General features: G+C 35.6%; 1 protein-coding gene across 8 annotated transcripts in view; it reads right to left on the bottom strand.

The window, feature by feature from the left end:
- The window catches only part of CDH13 (cadherin 13), a 493,014-nt gene that overhangs the window by 139,005 nt on the left and 330,385 nt on the right, over positions 1-23,624 (bottom strand). For all 8 annotated transcript variants that reach the window (XR_014588949.1, XR_014588950.1, XR_014588951.1 and 5 more), the window contains one exon: positions 6,159-6,337. Coding sequence is in view for 5 of the 8 variants with exons in the window: in XM_083851524.1 (XP_083707650.1) it covers positions 6,159-6,337 (179 nt within the window). In the remaining 3 variants the exon portion in view is untranslated. The remainder of the gene's footprint in view (positions 1-6,158; positions 6,338-23,624) is intronic.

Below are 23,624 nucleotides of genomic sequence, written 5' to 3'. Positions count from 1 at the left end.
CAAGGTATAAATTTTCCTACAATCACTGTAAATATGAATATTTTAGAGGTTAATACGAAGATCAAATGTGGAATGCATTTGCTGAAAAGATTAATATCTTTTCATTAAAACTGAGGGTGTGCTGTTGGTTCAGCATTTGCATTTAGATCGAGTAAGTAATAAGTATATTGACTGCTTAAGACACATATCTCCAAAATGGAAAATATGGATGAAGAGGATAGCGTCCATCAGCAGAAGTGGAGAAGGTTTTTCTGTTTTCTACTGCTCTCCCTTCAGAGAACTTAAGCCCTATTAACAAGAACACTGATTTACTTATCACAGCAGAACTGGTTGAATACTGTAAAGAACATTTATGCAAGCATTCATTCCTTCATGCAACCAGTGTATTGGTGAATATGTATCAGCAGACTGGCATTGACTTGAATTGTAAGCCAATGTACAGTCATTCATCAATGTATGGACAGGAACGGGTATTTGCTAGTTGTTACAGACTTTTTTTGTTGTTGTTGCAGTTGTTGTTTAAAGCTGAGTCATCCAGATAAGCGAGAGCCTCAGCCTGCTATGACATGATTACAAGTAGTCTACATAAACATCAGCAGGACAGGCTAGTGTAACTCCAGGTTTCTCGTGGTTTATAGCATAAAGCTATCAGCTCCAGGTTTTCAAGTAATAAAGAGAGGGACAGGTATATATGATGCAAATAATGATATTTAGATGCACCAAGATTGATTCAAAAGGTTAAAAACGTAGGAAATGCTTGCTGGAGTGGTGCCATGGCTTTGCACAGGCACATTGAGTGTCAGTCTCACTGGAGAACTCACATTTATTTAACAGACTCCAGCCCAGGGTTTCTCAGAATCACAGAATACTTGAATTATTTTTCTTGAGAAGAGTTTTTAAAAACATATATGACATCATACAGTCCACCACAAAGCAGATATCTCAAACTATTTCTTAACTTTAAACCAAATTAAACACAGCAGTTCCTATCAAAAGCATATTACTCCTCAAACTGTGAGAAGTAAATATTTCACTTAACTGTGGTGACAACAGTCTTATAATACTATACGCATGCAAAATTTATACAAATCATACAGCTATTTTCCTACAGAGCAAGGGTCTGTAACACTGGCAAAACAGCATTGTGGGTAAGCAGAAAAACTTATTACTGTTCCATAAAAGAAATTTAAGAGCTGGTTCTACATTGTACAAGGGTTTTCTCCTCCTGTGAACAAGAAGTATTATTTTTCTTTCACTGCAGGGAAGTGTCACTTTGAAATGGACTCTCTGTCCCTAAAATACAAAACTCAGGACACTTTCTCAAGGTTCCTTTCATTTTGAACCAACCCCCCCCCCCCCAACACACATACCTTTTTTGTGCTCTATTTGGGATCATTTAGACCACACACTTTGGTAGAGGGCATACTTCTCTGAATCTATGAATCAAATGTGTTCTCCAATGGATATCTGGAGGTATAATTTGCCCCCTAACACTCTTCAATCTTTATCTCTGACACATTCAAGGATGCCTACCTAGCTCTCTCAAGAATACAATGCTCATTAATCTTCAAAAATATGTCCTTACCTGCCTTCTGAAAACGAAAATGGATGTTCTTGAATAAACTAACAGAGATGTGCTGCAAACCCTGAGGATCATGCACTTTTGGAAAAAATTTTGAATGTGAAAAAACTATAAATGAAAATAAGCTGGTAGATTCAGGCCATATAAATTCTGCATGGTGCTGAGTTTTTCTTTGAAGGCTTGAAGCACTCTCAGCTTCCCTCAGCAGATGTCAATAGGAATCAAAAGCACTCAGAAGTTGATATAATGTGGGATTCTTACATACACTTTTTCTGCATGTTAGAGAGTACGACCTTGTTGTTTAACACTTTTGTAGGTGATATTATACAATGGAAATAACTCCAAAGCACTCAGTGTCACCCATCTGTGCTAATTTAAACTTTTATTCAAACTTGTTAAGCAATCAAGAACCATGTCCAATTACTAGTAGAGTTGCTGGAAAATTCTAATTCATGAAAACTGGATCCGGCTGTAAGATGTATTTTCTCACTTCACAAAATTTTGAAACTGTGTCATATCTTACATACCTTGTAAATAATTAAAACAAAACAAACAATTAAAACAAATAAAATAAAACAGCTAGGTTGGAGATCTGAAAATGGACATGCAACCCAAAGAAAAGACCTGAGAATACTTTTCTATTTCTACATAGTATAGAAAGAAAGCAACCCTAAAGACAGTGAAGTGACTTTCACATTACATATTCCTTCTGCTGCCTTATGCATGTAACATTCATAGAGTGTATGAAGAAGTCACTTACCACACCTGAAAGCATTCCCATCTCCATACTCTCAATTTATCAAGACACCTAATAACTGTTAAGTCACAGAAAAAGAAATTTCAAAGGCTTGTAGAACTTTAACAAAATTCATTTTGAACTGATCCTCTACAGCTAAAGGAACAGATGCAGCCTGAGGTTCATCAGAAAGTTCATCTTTTTTTTTTCCTTTAATTATTATTTTCTTGAAAAAGCATCTATTTAGAATTCATTTTCAATCCTTAAGTATCCAGAAAAAAAAAAAAAAGAAAAAAGTTTGACTTGATTTTTATCTCCTTATATTTATTGTTAGTCTAGATGTTTACTTATGAATGCTGAGATTCTCCCATACATATTTAATCAGAAATAAAAACTGATGCCCACGCTTTGCTTTACTTTAGGGTAAATACCTTTGGTTTGATTCTTTGCACTGAAACAAGAATTTCTGAGGCTTTATCATGCCAACTCCTATGAAAACACTTAAGCATAAAAAAATAATATGGACTGTAGAGTATGTTCAAACGTACCAGACAGTGAGATGTAGATACAAGGCATCTTCCACTACACAATAAACCCGGTTTCCTGTTTTCTCTGATACACAAACATGGAACTGATTATACTATAAATAAATAAATAAGCAACACAAAACACAACACAAAATTTACATGCTGTTAGTTTGTCTTAAATGAAATGGAAAGTTTCCCAAAAACATCAAAATCCAAGTGGTAGTTAAAATTACAAAAAGAGATGGAGAACTTGTAACTTCAATCGGTGTTTTAGCATAATTTAAAACAGTTTATATCAGCCTCTGGTGCATATAGATATGATTAATGCAAAACAATTTTCACCTTCTCTATGTCCATCCTTGAGAAACTTCTACTTTAATGCAGCTTCTCATTTGGTGTCTAAGGCTAATACAGTTTTAAACAGTACATGTCCTAGGAACAACTGAAGATAATCCCGTTTTGACTAGTAATAGCTTTTTTATGATTCATACAGAAAATAAATACAGCTAGCAAAAGGCAGAAAAATTACAGGCAGTTGACCTAACTTGTAGTTTAAGTAAAATCTAGGAGAAGCTGCTGGTTTGAATTGGCAGTCACAATGCTTCAGATTCACCAGAACCCATTTTTTCAGATTCTGAAACTGTGGAATTCCCCAGCATCAATCGTCCCCCATGGAAAAACTATGTGCATCTTCATGAGCTACACCTACTTACCTGCAAACAATGCTGACTGAAATCACAATCATCAAAAAGGAGCAGCTGAGTTGTTCACATTCATTTGCTTTTCCAAAGAGGCAATGGAAAACTTAAACAACTTGCTGTTCTGCATCTGTATCTACTGTAATATGTTATATGCTGAGATACTGACAAAAGAACGGTAGGAAATGAGGAGGACAAGGAAAACTGTTCCTCACAGCTGTTCACTGATACTGTTTCATGGGGTCTTTGCCCATCCATTCTTTAATGCCTCTATATACATTTTTTGTCCTCTGTTGTTATACCTACTTGCCAGGTTTTCAGAGAAAATACCATTTCTTTGTCCCATGTTTCTAATGACGCACTTCATAGAAGGTTGTGATAAAACCTTTAAGATCTATAAAGGTTCATCAGAGGCATATATAATATAATAAGGCACGAATATCATCTGATATTCTACACAGGAAGGGCAACCCAGCTTTTCAGCAAACCTGGGAATCACTTCTCCAAGCTTGGTGACATGCACACACCTTATCCCTAAGCAGTAGCTGGACAGAGATATTCTCCTTGAGATGTAACTCTTGTCTGTCTGTACCTGAGGCAGACAATACTTTTACAATAATTCAATTTCACAAGCTACATAGAAATACATAGAATTATTTATAGTATCAAGATTATGTTGGTAACCAGAATTGTTCAGAACAGGATCATTAGGCCACTTGTCCCTGAAAATTATTATTCCGATTTAAAATAGGTGATGTACATCTTTGCATATGAATGGTAAACTCTAGAGATCCAAAAGGGGAGGTATGTCTACTAGTTCCTATACAAGCAGGAAGGGAGGGAAATGGCTGAACCCACAAAGATGACAGAAGACAATACAACAACTTGAAGTAATAAGAAACTTGCTTTTTACCAAGTCTTTCACTTGACAAGTCAGCATTAGACTGGTCTTTAACGGCAGATAATGCTTGTTTTTGTTGTTAAAATTTTACACAGCTCGCCCCACATTTTGACTCATAAACAATTCAGAATGTGTTGCAACAATAAAAATTACTTTGCAGTTTCAACAGGACAGCAGTTTGCCATGTCACCTTCAAAGTAAAGGTAACAAGTTGACTATTATTAAAAATCATGAGGAACTCAGATCTTACTCTCTGAATATACTACCCAGCTGTAATATCTGTTCGATTGAGGCCAGACTTCTTGTATGGAGACAGCATCATTATTTCATGAATCACCAGTGACCTTTGGAAGATACTAGGAAAAGCAGGCATGTTCATTCCCTTCCATTGATTTTCTAATTTTGAGTAAATTGGTTTAATCTGGGGAACGGTTATCTATTAGGAATAAAAATACCTAAAGTGACTTTAGAAAACAGTATAAAGCTTTTGAACTGAAACAATGAAGTTAGAAGCAAAACCTCAGGCAAAAAGGTAGTGATTATATACATCTTAATTTGGGCATGATTCTGTGGCCAGTCACACAAGTATGAAAGAACTGAAATTCCTCTGAACTTAAAAGACAGATCTAAAGGCCTAGATCTTAGTTTTACTGCAACATGTGTCTGGAATATGTATTTTTTTTTACCCATGAACTGTCTGATGTCGTAAAAAACTAAATAAAAATGACTCACCTAAAATGTATATGTGGTATGGGTATCGTTTTCACATGGTTAAAATAAGACATAACATGCTGAATATTGACAACATTGGATAGTCCTGTAACTAACCAACATAAAAGACCAGTTCAGTAAATCAGCACATACGCTCAAAATGAAACAAGGTTGAAGAGTGACAAGTTAAGATCTTTGGATTTCCTTGAAGCAAACTGCAAGGAAAGAATCTGGTCGCCTCCAGGAACCTAAGAGCACACAGGCCTACATAACTGAGGAAAGTGTTTATGTACAGAGTAACTGTTCTGGTCATCACTGTATTGGTTTCCAGATTTCATACACTATGATAACATCTGGATTTAGTTTATTCTCTTCTGAATCTAAAATTATCATACCTAAGTTTTCCTTATTATCAGTTCATGCTCTCATTATGTTGATGATCAACAATAAACGTAGATTTTTGCATGATAGTAGCTCACCTCCAAGACACACGCAGACAATCTGTCCCTTTACTATTCCTTTCTTGTGTTTTCATGGGGTACTAAGTTAAGTATTGGTACTAAGTTAATATTCCAATAAGTCTTCTCAATAAAAACAAAATTATAGAAAAAGATTTAAAGCACTAAACTGTAACAATCTCATAGCAAGCTACACACACAATTAGGTCTTTTTTGTTTTTAATTTGCTTTTTTTGTTGTTGCTGTTTGCTGCCAAACAGTCAGTTGGTAATTTTAGTTTGACTTCCATTTATTCCTGGGATCTTTGCTCTCATCATCCAACACTAGAAGTCTTGCCCAGCAATGATGAACTTTTAGATTTATAAATAGTGATCACAGAACGTACCTTCTTATGCCAAAATAAGAAATTAACAAAACTCTGTAAAAGACTCCTCAAAGTTAATCATCCCAACCCCCATCCCCAACAATACTCTTGAACATTTCCTAATATCACAGGAGATTATAGGTGTGAACATTAAAATATCATCTGGTGATAGGAAACTTACCTCACGATCCAACATTGAAGGTGACACCACTGTGACAATATCTCCCTTCTCTGGGTCAATATAGAACATGTTTGGAGATGGTTTGATGGGTGTCTGTTTGATGATGTTATATCTCAGAAGAGCATTGTCTGTGCTAGAGTCATCAGCATCAAATGCTGTCATACGCATCACAGTTGTTCCTAAGGGAAAGATGGACAGACAATGTAGTTAGCAAGAACACTTAAAATTATGCGGCCTTCACCTGTGAGAACCAGGTGGGTACAAAATAATTATCTCATCACGACCACTAAATAATTTCACATGATACTTAGTCTGTAATTGCAATTTTCCTGGTTTTAATTGCTACTGAGCTAACAACAAAAAGTTGTTAGTGCTTCTGGTTTGCAGCTGACAAATGACTAACCAAAAACACCCCATATTTGCGTACTTTGTTGCTATTCACATTAATAACATTTCACTGGTTGAAATGCAGATGCATCTTCTATGCTTTAAATTCTACAGGTAGAAGGCCTACAGGATATCCATGATGGTGACAGCAATGCTGAAATAAGAGAAAGCTCTGTTTGTACTTTGAATTCTTGCACAGTTTCAAAACTGGTTGGACATTTTAAACATTCTGTCAGTATGACAAATTTTATCATGAATAAAGCCTACATTATTCTAATTTCAATTTGAACATACTTATGGGATTATTGCATCATTCTCTATATAAAACACCCACCTTTATTGCCAGACTATCCTTATCGTGTTGAAGTTGCTTTTAATATGAAAATACTACAGTGTACACTTCTGCTATAGAGAGCAACAGGGTGAATGCTGCTGACTGCACAGATTCTTAAATAATTTACAGAGGAAAAACCTTAATACTCTTCTACTTCACAGTTAATATAGAGACAACTGAGGTGCCGCCAATTCTCTGGTTACCTAATGGAGCACATACTCCCTCATCATGGGATCAAGTCTTTTCCCCTCTCTTGGACAGGCACACCAGACGATGACAAAATTAAAATGCTAACATAGCATCTTTTATTTGCTTTGTGCAGTAATTTGGGAACAAAGGACAGGAAGTAATTTGACATCTGGGCTGACCCCTGCAATATTCACCCCTAGACCATTAAAACTTATTCAGTTCATTTATAGGTATAAATATATATTAAAAAAAAAGTAAAAGCAATGTCATCACACCAAAACTAAAGCATTTCTGGTAATATTTTCCTGAACAAAGAAGAGAATCCTAACAAACAAAAAAGTTGTGATCAAATCAGCAAACTAGTTCCAACGGTGAATCAAAATTAAGTAACAAATTACTGCAAAAGATATTAGCAAATTTTAAACCAACAAGGGAATATAAGAAGGTATCTGTTCCTTTGCCCCAAAACCTCAGCCAAAACAATTTATCAAATTCCATCAACTATCCAATTTGCGTTTAAGTTACTTAGTAGTGAAACTATATCATTTAATGTTTGAATCACAAAGTTAATTCTAATTCTTTACTAGAGTTCAATTCTTATGTAGTGTCTAACTCTTTTCTCCCCATAGACTTTCAATAGACAAGTATTACTCTAAAATGTCATGATGAATCATAAGAATGGCTTGGGTTGGAAGGTACCATAAAGATCATCCAACTCCAACCCCCCTGCCACAGGTAGGGATACCACCCACTAGATCAGATTGTCCTCATCCAACCTGGAATACATTTGAAATACATTATCATTTCATACTGGGTCTCTAAGATCATATGATTTGTCCTCACTATCCACACAGTTTTTGGTTGCAACATTACTACAAGGGATAAAAACCCTCTAGTACAGACAAGGCCTAAGACATTACATTGGAAGTGCCTGCAGAACAGAAATAAATATGTAACATTCATGTATGGTAATAAGCAGTGAGCTTTTATTCTTTGTGAAGGTCTTCAAGCACAGATTACTTAAAATCTAATAAAAATGAAGTATTGCAGTAAAAATAAAAACAAAACCAACTAATCTACAGGCTGACATAACTTCACTCACTGTTAAACAAACACAACTGGCTTGTTTAGATGTTTCTTTTTTTCTTTTGCTGTATTTCCCAAAGTATTGCCTCTTGTTGTAGTGACTTTGAATACAAGCTCTCAAAGGTTTTGCTTCATTGCTACTTCAGGCAGAGTTACCCCCTTGAGAAATATAACAGAGATCTGACAGCATGTTGGTTTTATTCACCAGTGATTAAAGGTCAGACAACTCAAAAAGAAACTTACCACTGGATGCCATGCCATGTTTTCCAGTATTACAAGATGATCCTAGCCCTGATATTTTCAACTACTTTGTTTGAGACTTCTTCAGAAGCAAAAAGAAAAAAATCTTTCTGTTTTGAAGGATGAATATTCAGCCTCTTTTTAAAGTACAGGGAACTTGTGACACACTGTGCTATTTTTTAGGTATTTATTGTGTTTGAAGAAGATTATTTATATTCATGTTAGATAATGTTTCATGAAGATCATCCAAGTCACAAGACTTCACTGAAATAAATAAGAATTAGGGCAAGACTTCAAGAGATCTTAGAGTGCTCAAAAAGTGTTTCACTCAAAGTGAAATTCAATGGTAGTCAGTACATGACTCGTCCTTGAAAAACGCGATTTAATGGGATGCTATGTTCAAGTACATTAGACTATATTTTTAAATGAATTTAAATTTCTACCATTATTCATCTATTAGAGGAGTTATGTTCAGCAGAGATTCAAACCTGATTGAAATACATACTCAGGTGGAAATCCTATTTATACAATTGTCCTAGACAGTCCTACTGAAATATTTCTAATGATAAGAGTATAGAAGGCACATACGGATTTTAAGATCTGATGTAAATCCCCAAATCTCTAGTTACTCTGGCATAAAACTGGCTTGATACAATGGCTGAATCTGATTCTGATTTGCCAGCTGCAGTGCTTTAACCTTTCTATTCACTGGACATGATCTTGTTCTGTGTAATCATTCCTCTGCTGCAAAAAGATTAAAAAAACTAGTAAGTCAGAAGAACAGAATTTCACATTCATTTTGCATAGAGATGCTAGTGCCAGGAGGACAGGTGTTGAGAATATGATCCATTTGTTTTTATCTTGCCTCTGCCAAAGATTTTGAGATATTGCTAACTAGTTAACATCAAGGTAGTGTGTATGCTTAAGTAAAAGTTATTCTACTCTCACATGTTCATATAATAGATGCAAAAATGCACATAAAATTTGTCTTTAGATGCCATTACACATTAGTACAGTCTGTATAAAACTTTATCTGTTTTCTGTTCATGAACACCAATAAAAAGAACTACTTCTCTTTAAACACCACCTATATGCATTCACCACCACAACCATGAGGGAAGCTGCCTAATACTGCTACTGAAAACAGCAAGGAAACCTTGCACTGAGTTGAAGACTGGTGCTAGGCTTCTGCAGCCATACTGAGAATGGCTTGTACTCAGAAACATATCCCCGTGCTCGTGCTCACAAGTGTGTTTGCAAACTAACCAGTTCATTGTCCAATCATCTCAAAGCACAGTGGTACCTACTGTGTATTCTACTCCATTAAAACAAAACAAGAAAACCCACATCATATATAAAAAGTTATAATGGGCTGATATTTGTTATTGTTGCCTCAAAATCACAGTAGCTTTAAACCAGGAGCTAAATCATATTCCAAGAACCTGTTGGAGAAGTCTCATAACTGTATTTCCAGATAAGAACTAGACTCAGTTGGGGTGTTCACTGAGAGTACAAACGTGACCATACATTTAGGATGGGGCCACCATAAAGACTATGTTTAGAGATTTGATTCTTAAAAATGCAGTCACACTAACTTTTATTTTAAAAGGCTCTACCACATACATCCGGTCCAGAAGAGTTTAAATCAAGATGCAAGCCTCCTCAGTTTTACTCCTTCATCATAAAGTTTTATTCTTCATAAAAGATTCATTTCCCCAGACCCATAAACTGACTACTTCTAATTCAGTGTCATTTTATAAATACTTCCATTCCTGGCATCAATCAAATGCAGCTGGCTTTCAAACCACAAAACAACAGCTTGCTACATTATCATGTTAAACAATATATATTAACTTATCAAGCTGAGGAACAAATGTCTGCAAAATCAGCAACTTTATAGTTCTGCTGATGATGTACAAATACTCATTGAGGCAGTCTCTCCCAGTGAAGGTACAGTTATGCTGTGTTGTATTTCAATATTCATGCATTATTTGCCACATCTTACGGGCAGTTTCACTGTTACCATAATCACTCAAAGCCTCTGCTTGCACCTCCCAGAGCTGCTCATCGATCAGAAATATCCACTAGCCAAGTCATTGCTCCAGAGGCCACAGCTATCAGTCTGTTGATTGCTCATTTGGCCTGTAAGTTGGCTTGGAAATATTGGCAAAAAACTCCCCTTAGGCATTAAGAAGTAAAGCACAATGCTTGCACAATTTTGTGGTGATTGGAGCAGATGGTTTCTTGGGAAAAGCGCTCTGGCATTTTGTTATTTACTTTGTAATAACCTTTTTCTTCCTTTCCTCCCCCTCCCCCCCCCATTTTTTTTTTTTTTTTGAACATCAAGATGCCAAGAAGATGCTAGGGACAGTTCAGTTGATGGATGAGATTACTACTAACAGCCTGACCCCCTTTTTTATTATTTACTTTTATTTTCTTCCTCTGGGTGGGCTTATGACTTTGTGTCCAACTCCTTTTTGTAGTTCTGGTGTAGAGGGCAACTGTTCTACATCCTGTTCCCAACTGTCTGGCAAAGGATTCATCAGGTGTAACTGAGAGTTACACTGATGCACGTTGTGCCCAAGTCTATGAAATTTTGTAGAGTCTTACTGAGCAATACAAGCATTTTTACTTCTGTCTTTCAACGTGACTCAGGTAACATTCATTCACTCTTGTTATGTTTAAGTGCAATTTATTGCTATTAAAATAATAAATTTAAAAAAGGACTGAAGTTTAGTGGAAGTTAGACCTATTTCTAGCTTGATCAAATACGTGAACAAGTGTCTTTACATAGACCCTTAGAAAAACGCTCTGAATTTGAATAGAACATTAAAATGTTCAATTTAAGGACTGAACAATTTTGAGTTAGTGCTTAAAAACTTCAGACTAGATTTTTTTGTTTGTTTCCACTGTATGTTCAGTTCTGTCTTCTACATGTACTGCAGAAAGAGAAGAGTCCACTTTCACAATTAACATGACCAGTTCACTGAATTCTATTTCCATCTTCTTCAAAAGTTCAGGTGTACCTCTGTATACTGAAAATAACCAGATCCACAAAGGTATACTTTTAAGAAATAAAGCTATTTTAGCCCAAGAAGGAGAACAAAGAACAAGAAATTGGAAGAAAAAGGAAGAAAACAAAAGGGTTACTAACATCTCTAGAACACTTTATTGCTGTAGAAAAAAGACCAAAACACCAACTCAGAAAATGGAGCAAAGGAGGAAACCCTTCTATATTCATCATAACTAATTACATGTTTAACTGTCTTTAAAGTACAAAATGACAACAAGCCCCAGGGAAGCAAAACAAATATAAGAATAAAGGTCTATTATGTCTCCAATCAAGTGCATTTGAATTGCAACTACAATTATTAACTTATGCGTGTTATTAAAAACTTGAAGGCTTTGCTCAATAGAGAAGACATTTAGTAAGAATTAATGACTTCGGTCTTTTAGCATATCTCAGATTTATATAGGACAATAATTTCCTATCCTGCAGGATTTTTTCACATCATCTATTTAGATGTCTGGCAAATGCAGGATATATATTCAGTTTTTAAACTAGAGTTTAGATAGCATCACTGATCAGCACAGTGAGCATGCCAACATATTGCAGCCAGCAGGAGTGGAGAGATGCACTGGTGAAATATCAGTTGTGGAATGAATAACTAACTGCTGTCGATACACAGAAGAAATTTCAGTGATGTTAAATGGAGATGAAGAACTGTTCAGGATTGCTACTATCTATAGAGAGTTAATGTGTCCAGAAAGCATGTAAATTGAGGTAGAACTAATCGGAGATTTCTAGCTGAACATTATGACAAAATAGTAAAGTAATACGGGCAGGTCAACCATTAGCAATACTAACAATAATTTTCTCATGAGGAATACAGCTAGAAAGTACAGACAGAAGAAGCCACAGGTAGATGAAATTATTCACTGCTGCTTTTTTTTTTTTTTGAGAGAGAGAGAACATTTTCTATGTCTCTAGATATACCATAGGGCATAGTATCCTGTGACTGAAAACGATGTTAAGAGCTTTTGTGTATTTGCAGCTCCAGGCGAGAAACTGACATATGAAATGTCAGTAAATGAACTTGTGTTAGCTGAAGTTATGTGACATGGATGATACTCTGGTATATTTTGCTTTGTCTCTCCATTGTTACGAATGTATCTCTCTTCGGCATAAAATATTTGAGAGAAAATGCTGAAAATAGTTAGCCCAACCAAGGATACCAAAATTATATATGAGATCCCTATCACAGATCCTGCACTGCACAAAATACAGAAGACCTGGTCCCTGATCAGGATAACCTACATTTTAGATCGTGTGCACTCTTCTTCCAGAGGGAGAAAAAAATAATAATAAAAGAGGCACGTAGTCTTTTCATTTATCTGATAGACTACAGGTACCATGAAATCTGCATTTGCCTAAGGAGCAAAATTAGTTAAGTTTCATTTCCTATCTCTTATTGTCTGAAGGCTCATCTGGATGGCTAAGATGAAATGTTAGAAGAGCTAAAGTCACTCATTCCCTTAGCAAGTCCATTAATAGAATTGTTTTTCCCTCTTTTCACCTTTAATTTTCATGAGACTTTCATGAATTTAAAAGACCTCTACACAGAAATTTATCCCTACCAGAAAATTAGTGAAAATAGAGTGATGAACTGGGAAGCTTTGAGGTACTGACTGCCAGCTGGCCAGCGCACTTGCTAAAAAGTTAACTTATTCAGATGACTCCTTCCTTTTATGTGCCAGTTTATTTTCATCAGGTATCTATGTTCAAAGTCAAAAATAAAAGCTATTTGCCAGCTACCAGTCCATCACGGGAAAGCAAAAGCCTGGTTTTTCCTCTGTGTCACACGTACTGCTTATTAAGCTTCCCACCTATCTGAACATTCACAGGTATAGAAGTAACAACAGAAACATTCATCTGTGGTGACATCTCTATAGAAGGCTTTTGAGTATCAGGAACAGGACTGGTTAGTGGAAATGTTCTCTTCTTATTTCAGAGTATGTGTTGAGCTCCTCAATCTTTTAAAAATATTAACTTTTCACATATTAAAGAGGTTTAATATTTTAACATACAGGATTCCTGAGAGAGGGGAAAGTGTCATAATGTATTCCTGAACCTAGTTTACCCTTGCTTAAATACAAATGTAAATCTTCATATAACAGGACCAAAGGAAATAGAGAGGAATAGTGACTGCTGTGCTGCTGTTAGAGGCCCTTCACCAAATTACACCTACCTACAGCTCTGTCTTCCACTGACCAGTTTGCCCCAGTTCCCCTCAGCATCATTGCTACACCTTCAGGAAATGAGCATTCCTTGCTCAAACATAAGTAAGTCATCACACTTGATCATTTGCAGACTCTTCAGATGGACTGGGAATTACAAATTCAGCTGACATTTGCTGAAGGAGGGCTTAGAACAATAGAGCTGTAGATGGGAAAAAAAAACAACACCAATCCCTTTCCTCTGAATATGAACAGGCTGTAGATTTAAGCAAACCACCTTTTGCTGAACGAGAGATATTTCCCTAACTAGGATTCTGCCTAAACTCTGGATCAGCAGTAAAAACACAGCACTCTCATGTCTGCTTCCATTTTGACCAGTAAAGTCTATTAAGAAAAGGCATGAATTACTTCTTGGATCGTGACCATAAGCCATAAAAAGTCCCACTGTTCTAATATTCTAACTGCCAATTCATAACATAATCTTATGTGTCAGATAACATAATTCATAAAGCAATATAACACATTCTCTTGAAGTAAATGGTTTAATGTAAAAAGATGATACGCACTGAACATCTCACAGCAGGTGAATATGACAGAACGGTGATTTATGTGCAGAAGAATAGCCATCCAGCACACAGAGTAAGAATCAGCCCTAGAAACACACAGAGAAAACAGCGGACCCACATTCTCCCTGGAGTTTGGCTAGCATTAGAAGTCAGTCATATGGTCTATATTTCCTGTGATCTTACGAGACATTAAAATATCATTGAATTCAGCCCCCTAAAAACAATGCAGGACCATTCTTGAAAAGATACAGAATATCAGCTTTTTTTCTGAAAACCTCAAACAAAGAAATTTCTACAATCCCTACGTGACTTATCACCATGATGACTGTATTTAGTGTACACCTGCCAGAAAGCCAGCTCAAGCCCTAAGGTAGTCTAAAATAGCCAGCTACACTCTAACCTGTCACTGCACAAGTGGAGACAGAATGTTAAGCCCTTTCCCAACCTTTTACAAAACTATCATAGGTAAAATGTCTGAAACCCAGCACCTTCTGCCTAGAGTGACCTTCTCATTTACTCAGCCCTTTGATCTGAACTGTTTGACAGCTGAAACATTTTGTCAGAGATGCTCACAACTCAGATGATTCACCATGCTGTTTTCCCACTTCCATGTGAAATTGGAATTGCCTGCAATCATTCAAATTTGATTTCAGGCATATACAAGCTGTTTAAATGCAGATGCAAACTTTATAGTCTAGAACAGCTAAGCAGAGAGCTTACTAAAATAGACATTCTGCTAAGCTTTCATCTATCTCTGTTTTATAATCCAAATGTTTTCTTTTAGCTTTACTCTTCCTTTACTTTAATAGTTTCCCATTCTTCTACTCTTCCCTGTTTATTAGGGAGGTGTAGTACTGGCCAGAGCAACTCAAGTTTCCAATAGACAGCAATTTTTAAAGTAACAAAATATATAAAGCCTGATATAAATTTCATACCCAGAAATACCCATGAGAAACAATCTTTTGAATGTGGTAGAAAGCTTCCCCTAAGCCTCAAGACAGAAAATAAACCAGACAAAATTAATCATTTAACCCTCTTCCAAAAGAGAAGTTAATATCCCGTTTTTCCCAGCCTGCAATCAGGGAGGAATTCTTAATCAAGATAAATGAAGAAAAGAAAATAGATGTTTCAGAGACTTATTTTAGTAAAAAAGGACTGACAATTATTTGTATTCTGAACTTCTGGGAGAGAATTAGCCACCATTCACTTTTCTAGCCATCATTCACATTTTCACCTTGTCTCCATCCAGTCCTGTTAAGAGTTAGCATTCTGAATTTCTATAGGAATGACTAGAAGAACAAACACAGGCTCTTCTTTTAGCCTTTATTAAGCAAAACATACGAATTGGAAACCTAGTTCACGTTCAACTGTCCGTTAAGCTATGAAATCTTCTGAATTTGAAGACCTGGCAGCACTTCCCAGCTCCTTGATCCAGCCATATTGTAAACCCACCACCCTTCTGCAGCACCAGGGTCCTTTGGAAATTTTGCTGCACTGGTAAAGAGGAAGCAGCAACCTGTGTTAATATGACCATCAATATGGACTACTGTGCACCATGGACAAGGCATATGACAGCTCAGAAAGAATCAGAGTAACACTTCAGACAGTTTTTTTTGTTTGTTTGTTTGTTTTGGGGGGGATGTTTGCTCATTTGTTTTTAAATAAAGGAATCCAACACTGAAAACTGCTCCAATGTAGAAATGATCCAAATGTAACTGTTCCAGTGTTTGCCAGTTATGTTTGCTTCTTAAGCTAGGACTATCTATAAGGCAGGAGTGAAACCTGTTAAACAAAATTCATGGAAATGAAAGAGATCAGTGTCAAATCTAGTTTTTAAATCAGTAGTATATTAAAATCTAATAACACTGAAAATAAAGAGGCAATGAGAATATTTTTCATTTCAACATTTTTTTTTCAAAATGAAAGAAAACAGTGTAATATGTTGACAGTAACTTAAAAAAAAAAAAAAGCTGTAAAAATATGTTTTGTGTGGCATATGTAATAAGAAACCGAAGCTTCCTGGTTGTGCATGTTCTGCATTAAGTCTTGTTCAAGAGCAACAACAAAATGGAGACATTTTTTCTAAGAATGGAGTATTTTCACAGATTTCAATAGTCCTTTGATCAGTGCCACACTTGATGGATAGAAAATCTCATTCTTTCAATTACTTACTTTTGTAAAGGAATTTACTGGCTTCTTAAAATTATCTTATAAGAAAGACAGCAATTATACTCCTGTCCCAGTGGGCTTTAATAAAAAACATGTCATTACACTACAGAAACCACTTTAAACTATTCTGCTACATCTAAGTAAGGTATACTGGCATCCTTCCTGATTAAAAGGTAATATTATTATATTTTAATAAGATCTCTCAGCGCAAGGTCAGTTTTCCTTGACTGGAAATGCTTTTTGGGACAGTGGTCCAGAATTTCTGTTGATTTAAATCAGCCCAGCTCTACTAAAGCAAAGACTCATATTAGGTGAGGCTACAGAACACAGGAACGACCTTGAAACTATTTTTGGAATACACAGTATTACACTGCCTTTATTCCTTTTTTTACCTTCCTAATTTCTCACTTCAGTATATGTGAAATGGAAGAGAACAGCTAAAGGATGATCAGTGCCTTTTCTATACCTGTACTACAGCAGACCCCTTTCTTTCTTGCTACCATTCACTTATATAAAAATCTGTTTTCTCACATGGATAATGAAAATACACCAACATCCACTTTAGTAACTACCATCTTCATTTCTTACCTGCAATTAATATGAACTGGTTATCCATTAATTTCATGTTACAGAACAGGGATATAACGGAAGCACCCATCTTATTTTTGATTCTCTCACTGTGATTCTCATCAGCTACATCAATCTAAAATTAATCTATATAACCCAAGGGTGCTTCAATATTATAAAAGTAGCAGTCTGAATGAAAACAGAATCAGACCTCATAATGAGGGGGCAAATCTTGCATCATTTCTGGCTTTTCTGTAGAACTGGAGTGCACACTTATTCTAATGTATCATTTCATCTTTGCATTGATTTCACAGTCAAGTCCTAGCTATCTGATCTATTAAACATCTGAAAGTTTTGGTTTTTTTTTTGTTTCCCTGAGGGATGTGTTTCTGTCTTAACACAGGACCTTCTAAGGTGAGTTTCCTTCCCCTCCTACAGATGTACTACTGGATAAATTTGATTGGTCTCCCAGTGTCTACTCTATTGAAGTTATTACAGTTATTCAAATTCATTCTGTCCAGATAATATTTCATAATGGAATTCTCCCCTGCTAAATTGCAATAAATGAATTAGGCAAGTACTCCCTGTTCTTTGTCCAGAGAATTGTATTAATTCCACTGCACTTTTCTAGATAAATCATATCGAAGATGCAGTAATTCCTGTTATGACTACAAACAGAAGTGTAGTATTTGATTGTAAAGTCTTGAATTTAGTATTGAACAAATCCATAGAGGATTTTAAGGCATGCCTTGGAAAGATATCCTTTACTCTTAAGAATGATTCATTCCTTCCCATACATTCTCCTGAATGAAGTTCAGTAGCTTCTCACAGTAAAGAAGCCCATACGCAGGAAGGATAAACACAATCAGTTATTCTGGAAAGCTATACTTTGAACTGGTCAGCCTTTAAATCAAGTCCATAGCTTCAACTCATTCCCTAAGAGCATTCCAGAAAAGTAGCTGTTAGAATATTTTGCAGCCATTTCCTCATCTTGAGATTGGAATACCTGCGTACAGAAATCTTTGCAGCTCCACTCAAAGTCCTCTTTTTGGTTAAATTATATTTTTAAAGCCACTGATAGCTGAATTCAATATATGATTCAAATACTGTAAGAGTATGCTGTATGATTTTAAAGCAGGTCTTAGAAACTACCTTATAAATCACAGGTTTCAAAAATCTATACACACTATGTAACAAGAATACAGTTTGATGCATATTTTCAATAGTGGCCTTGATATTCTTTCCTGAATTATATCATTAATTAAGCCTCTAAACACAGCAAATTTGGGCTTAGCGTGATTCATTTCACTCATTTACAACCATTTTTAGGCCAGGTACCTAGTCTTCTACGCTTTTTAATAGTTCCTGGAGATGTACTGGCAATTTTGGATGAAATTTATTCCATTCCAAACTGAATAGTTAAGAAAGGTGAGGTGAAGCATCTTTAGAAGTGATTACTAACTCTGGAGAAAATCTAACCTCAGAAAAGATATCAAACTCCCAGGTCCTTAAAATGTCATACCAATCCTATTAATTCTGCCCATCAATGCAGATGTAGAAAACAGGGATAGAGCAAAATGATTCTCCTGTACTTTTCTCCTAGTACCACACACTCCAAAAAGACTCTTTCCCACTTTATGGAATAAAGGAAAACATGCTTGTATGAAATGTATCAGAAGCCATGCCCCAGCTTTGTGCTGGACAGCTTTCTAGTCTGCACTGACTCTTGACCCTCAAAAAGTGGAGGTCTGCAAGGATTAACAGCAGGCCATGGTACTTACTTCCTTAAAAATGATGCATCATGTTAAGAAAGGACCTCAAGCAACAAATCAAGTTATTTTAACTTTGTGTGTAATTGATTTAGTATTAAAAGGACTACATTATGTCCCTGCAGAGAAAATATGGGTATGGAAAAGGCTCTGTATGTCATAAAATATCTAAATATTGACTGTGGAACTCCTTAATGTAAAATTAATAATTAAGCACAGGACAGCTCACTATATATCACTGCCAGCAATAGGACAGCTAGAGATCATAAAGAGTTGGTCAGCTATGTGCAAACATGGCGCCACCAAGTCACAAGCTTAAGTATATTTATCTGTAAGCACCTACACATTCTTTCTTAGACACAGAGAAAAGAAGTCAGAGCTATATTGCGTCAAGAGGGAAGACTAAGAAACAGATTTTAAGTGACACCACACTTCTGCGTTTCCACCAAGATCATTTACACAGCCTCCAGCTTGATCACGCTTGAATCTTAAGTGGTTCATAGGGTTTGCAGTGAACTGAATTCAACTAGCTACTAAAACCTCCTAATTCAATAAGCCTTTTTCCATACTCTCTCCATCATGTCTTGGCTCTCTGAGGACAAAAGTGAGTTTATTCCTCAGCTCTCCAAGCTGGCTGGCAAAGATCTAACTAAAGTCCAGAAGCTATAAACCATTATCTGCAGCGAGCTGATAAGCTCTCCTGCTGCCATGACCTTCATTGCTATACAGTTTTGAAGCTGAGCTTCGTGTCTTACAGGGAGCTTTATATGAACGTGGCAACATAGTCTTTGGTCTGGACTCGGTGCAAGTGTGGGGCAGCTTAGAGTGCAGATGGATGAAGCTGTGTCTGTGGGTATCCACACTGGCAACTTTTTTCCTATATTGTGGTGCTATGTAGACCTGCTTGAATCCTAAACTATTTTTTGCATATAGGCAGAACTGCATACTGCTTTCTGGGCATAATGCAGCCAGAAATGGGCATAACGTTATATGACCAAATAATTCAGTCATCCCTTTATCCTTTCTTGCACAAAGCAGATCATTTTTTCTCCCCAAACAAATATCTGATTTCAGTTGGCAGAACTTACGTTTGCAAGGACAGCTAATGCTAGTAGGAGCCATCACAGGTGAGTGTCTACTGCACCCACCTCCTTCTCCTACTAGAATTAAATGGGCAAGCTACTGGGACATGAGAGCAGACAGAAGTGGCCCTCACCTGGGTTCCCTGTTGATTTTGACAATTGCCAGTGCTGAAACTGTTAACAGCAATATACAGCCAAGTTTAAAGACAATCTGTAAATAAAAGTTTTTCAAAGATATGCAAAAACTTTTTTTTCCCCTTATATACCTTTGAGTGGAACACTGGTGCATGGTATATGGAATACTGACAATTTTAGTAGGTATCAACCCTCAGAATCAAATATATAATTTGTGTGTATTTCTTCCATGAAAATCTTGAGTTAGAAAAATCAAGGAAGAAATGCTTTACTTGATAGCCTTTGTGCTTCTGTGATTTATTTGTTTTTCCACTAACTTATAAGAAATCTTAATTTCTATGGATGTGATCTGTAAATTTTCCGGCTAGTCACCTAAGTCAGGGTCAGTATTGAGTCACAGTCTTTGTCTCTTAGATGACTGCTAATATCTTTCCTTGACACTACCATACACTCCCCAATATGCTGATGATCTCATCCAGTTATTACACCTATAAACTAAAGGGAAGAGTACCAAAGAATTGCCACTACAGATATATCCTGTAACTTCCTTGACTTTTATCCAGACAAGTAACTTCCGAACCACCCCTTGAACTTGACTCCCACTCAAAAAAAATCACACACAAAAAAAAAACAAAAATGGCTTGGATAAATTTAAATTATGTCTGTTTATGTACAGCAAAATACCTACCTACAACAATTGTAAGCAAGCCACAGTGACTTATATCCATGGATTATGTATCAAATTTGAAAAATTGTAGCTTAAATCGTACATTCATGATAGATCTTAAAAAACTTAAGTGGAGATAGGGATTTCAACAGAATGTACCAATGTCAAATGAAGTTATTCTGTATTCCTATTATCAGAAACTGGTTAGACAGATGCAAACTTTTTTTGTGCAGGGAATTCCCTGAATTTGCCGTTTATTCAAATGTACTACTTTAAAGAGAGAACAGTTTGTAATTTCATCACTTTCATGCCACCTATGAAATAATACATTGATACTAATCCCAGCAGCATTATTGTGTATAGTGCATTTTCTATACCCATAATAACCAGATCTGACAGTGATCTTTGCAATAAATATATCTGTTGACACAGTGTAACACAATTAAAGCAGATATTTTGTTAAAGCAAATAAAAGGCATGCTATTTTATGAGTTTCTCAGTTATACTGTAAAACAGAATATCAATAAAGTTTAAAAAATAAAGAACAAGTCATGTATACTCAATGCAAGCACTGACTTTTCAAACTAAAATCTGGTGACAATATGGTTATATTGTCAAAAATACAGAAATATATATATATATTTATTGTATACCCAGTTATACTCCCAGCTTTCTGTGCTATATTAAGAATGTAATGGTCTCAAACAAATTAAGCTCTAAAGATACCAGACACTTGATTTGTTCCTATATATATTTTCTGAATTCTTCAGACTTTTCTGGTTAATAAAACTCCATATATATTAAAATATACACAAATACTTGCCTGAAATAGAATATTATTTAATAACATAGAAGACTTTGTAAGGCGACATTACTTCTCTATATTAAATACCAGGGATGATTTCTGCCCTTCGAGTGATTGTAGTTTGAGACTAGAAGGAACTAGCACCATAAGGTACACTAGAAACTTAGACACATTCAGATCTCATGTTAAAAACATCCCAGAATGAAAAAGCTCCTCTAATGTTCCATATAGCTTTTGTATTTAATAAATACAGAACTTCTATATTACATTACTGCCTCCATAGTATGCTATTCTCTCAGTTTCATGAAATACTATAGCATACTGACACTTTATCTGCTGGAGTAAAACATAGCAAGAACAACTAAAATTGAAGTTGATAAACTATCTACAGTAAAAGGAGAAGCTCCCAGAAGCAGGTCCTATGCCAACTTCACTATAGGTTGACTTCCTTCCACTCAGATGCAACACTTTCAAGAACCGTTAAATGTCCTCCAGTCTATGAATTCATGAACAAAGCTGCTTTTATTCATGAAAAATGAGAATTATAAAATGGTTACTTTGATGGCAACAGTAATACTAGAGTATTTACATCATTTGCATTGACATTTTGCATACAGAAATAACATAAAGCAGTTTCTAGCAAAATAATCTGCCAATTTCAGACTGGAATAGGTTCATCCTAATGCCTAAAAACACAGTTTGAGCCAAAACTCTTTTTTTCCCCACTCCTCTCTGGGAATCTGCTGGTAGTGCTGAAAGTAAGAGTTTTGCTAGAAGAAACATTCACACTTGGGTTCTCTACTAAATAAAATGAAAAGAGCTGTCATTGTCTACTTAGACTCTATCCATAAATCAGGATTTACCTTTGCAAAATTAGCAGATAGTAGTGCAGAATGCAGAAATGCACAAAGATTTTTTTCCTAGCTCAGCACTCTTAGCAGTAGTTCATAATATTATTCTGTTGCATCCCACTTGCAGAACAACCTGGTTATGCTAGTTTCAGAGCAATTTTCTCACATCTACATGTAGAAAACTAAGTTGATAAATGTTCTATTGGCATATCAGTTACGAACCTATGGTGTGGGTGTGTATACTACCTGAGATCCACATACAGATACTTCATGCTGCTTCAAACAACAACATTCCCATGTGCAGGCAAAAAGTTATATCATGAATAATTTCATGTAATTGAATATACTCTTCAAATTTGATTTAAAAATATTCATTTTAAAATAATCCTTTCTCCACTGATATAGCAAGGTCTGGGCACTGGCATCATGAAGGCATTGCTTCAATGGAATTTGAATGGAAATGGTTCAAAAGGGCACCAGTACGCAATACTTGGAAAGTAATCAGCAAAAAGTAGTTAAGGAAATTTTTCATCCTCTAGTTGTGTGCATGTTTCTAAAGCAGTTAGATCTATGTAGATATCTACAAATTAGTTTATTAGATTATAAATTAAGCACAGTACAGATGTTTATAAGCCATAATTAAAATTAAACCAATGTCCCTCAATTAAACATTTATGAAACATTTATACATAACTTGTTAAGCATATATAAGGCATTTAGACGGGAACAGAGTATAAATGATGACTTTCAATTTTGCAGGCAAACTTTACAAAGTATTTTCATTATTTCTTCTCTCCTAGTTCCTGCATATGAAGACACTGATACCGGATATGTGGCAATTTCTTGCAAGTTTTGATTTCTTGATATTGGCAATGACACTGTGAATAATAGTACAGGTGCACTACATGCTCATAAAAGTGAATGAAAACTTTAAGAACTGATGGTATATACATTCTTAAACCTAGAATCTAAATGTACTGCTGTGAAATAGAGATAAATTTTAATATACGTACAATTATAACTAGCTGTGTAGTTTTCTTTGGCAATTTCATTTTTAATAATACTATTTAAATATGTAATGTAGATAATTGTACATATTGCACAAAGATATAAGTGGTAATACATACATGTTAGATGTATAGATCTGGGAAAATGTCATACCTAAACTAAAAGTAACTTCATTTTAATTTGCTTATCTCAGCGCCAATGAGATTCAAACACAAATTCTTTTCATTGACATTTTCACCTGAGTTATCCACATTGATTTGGATCGACTCAAATAATACAAAAAAGCTTACTACCATTTCTTAGCTCTGGTAGCTAGTGTCCTCCCCCTGTGTCCTGCTTCTTCTGCATCTCTAAGATGCTGAACAGCTAACTG

Source organism: Anser anser, assembly GCF_964211835.1.
Source record: "Anser anser genome assembly, chromosome: 11".
NCBI classification, from domain to species: domain Eukaryota; kingdom Metazoa; phylum Chordata; class Aves; order Anseriformes; family Anatidae; genus Anser; species Anser anser.
Note: the sequence above shows the minus strand (reverse complement) of the source record. Positions and strands in the feature narration are given on the sequence as shown.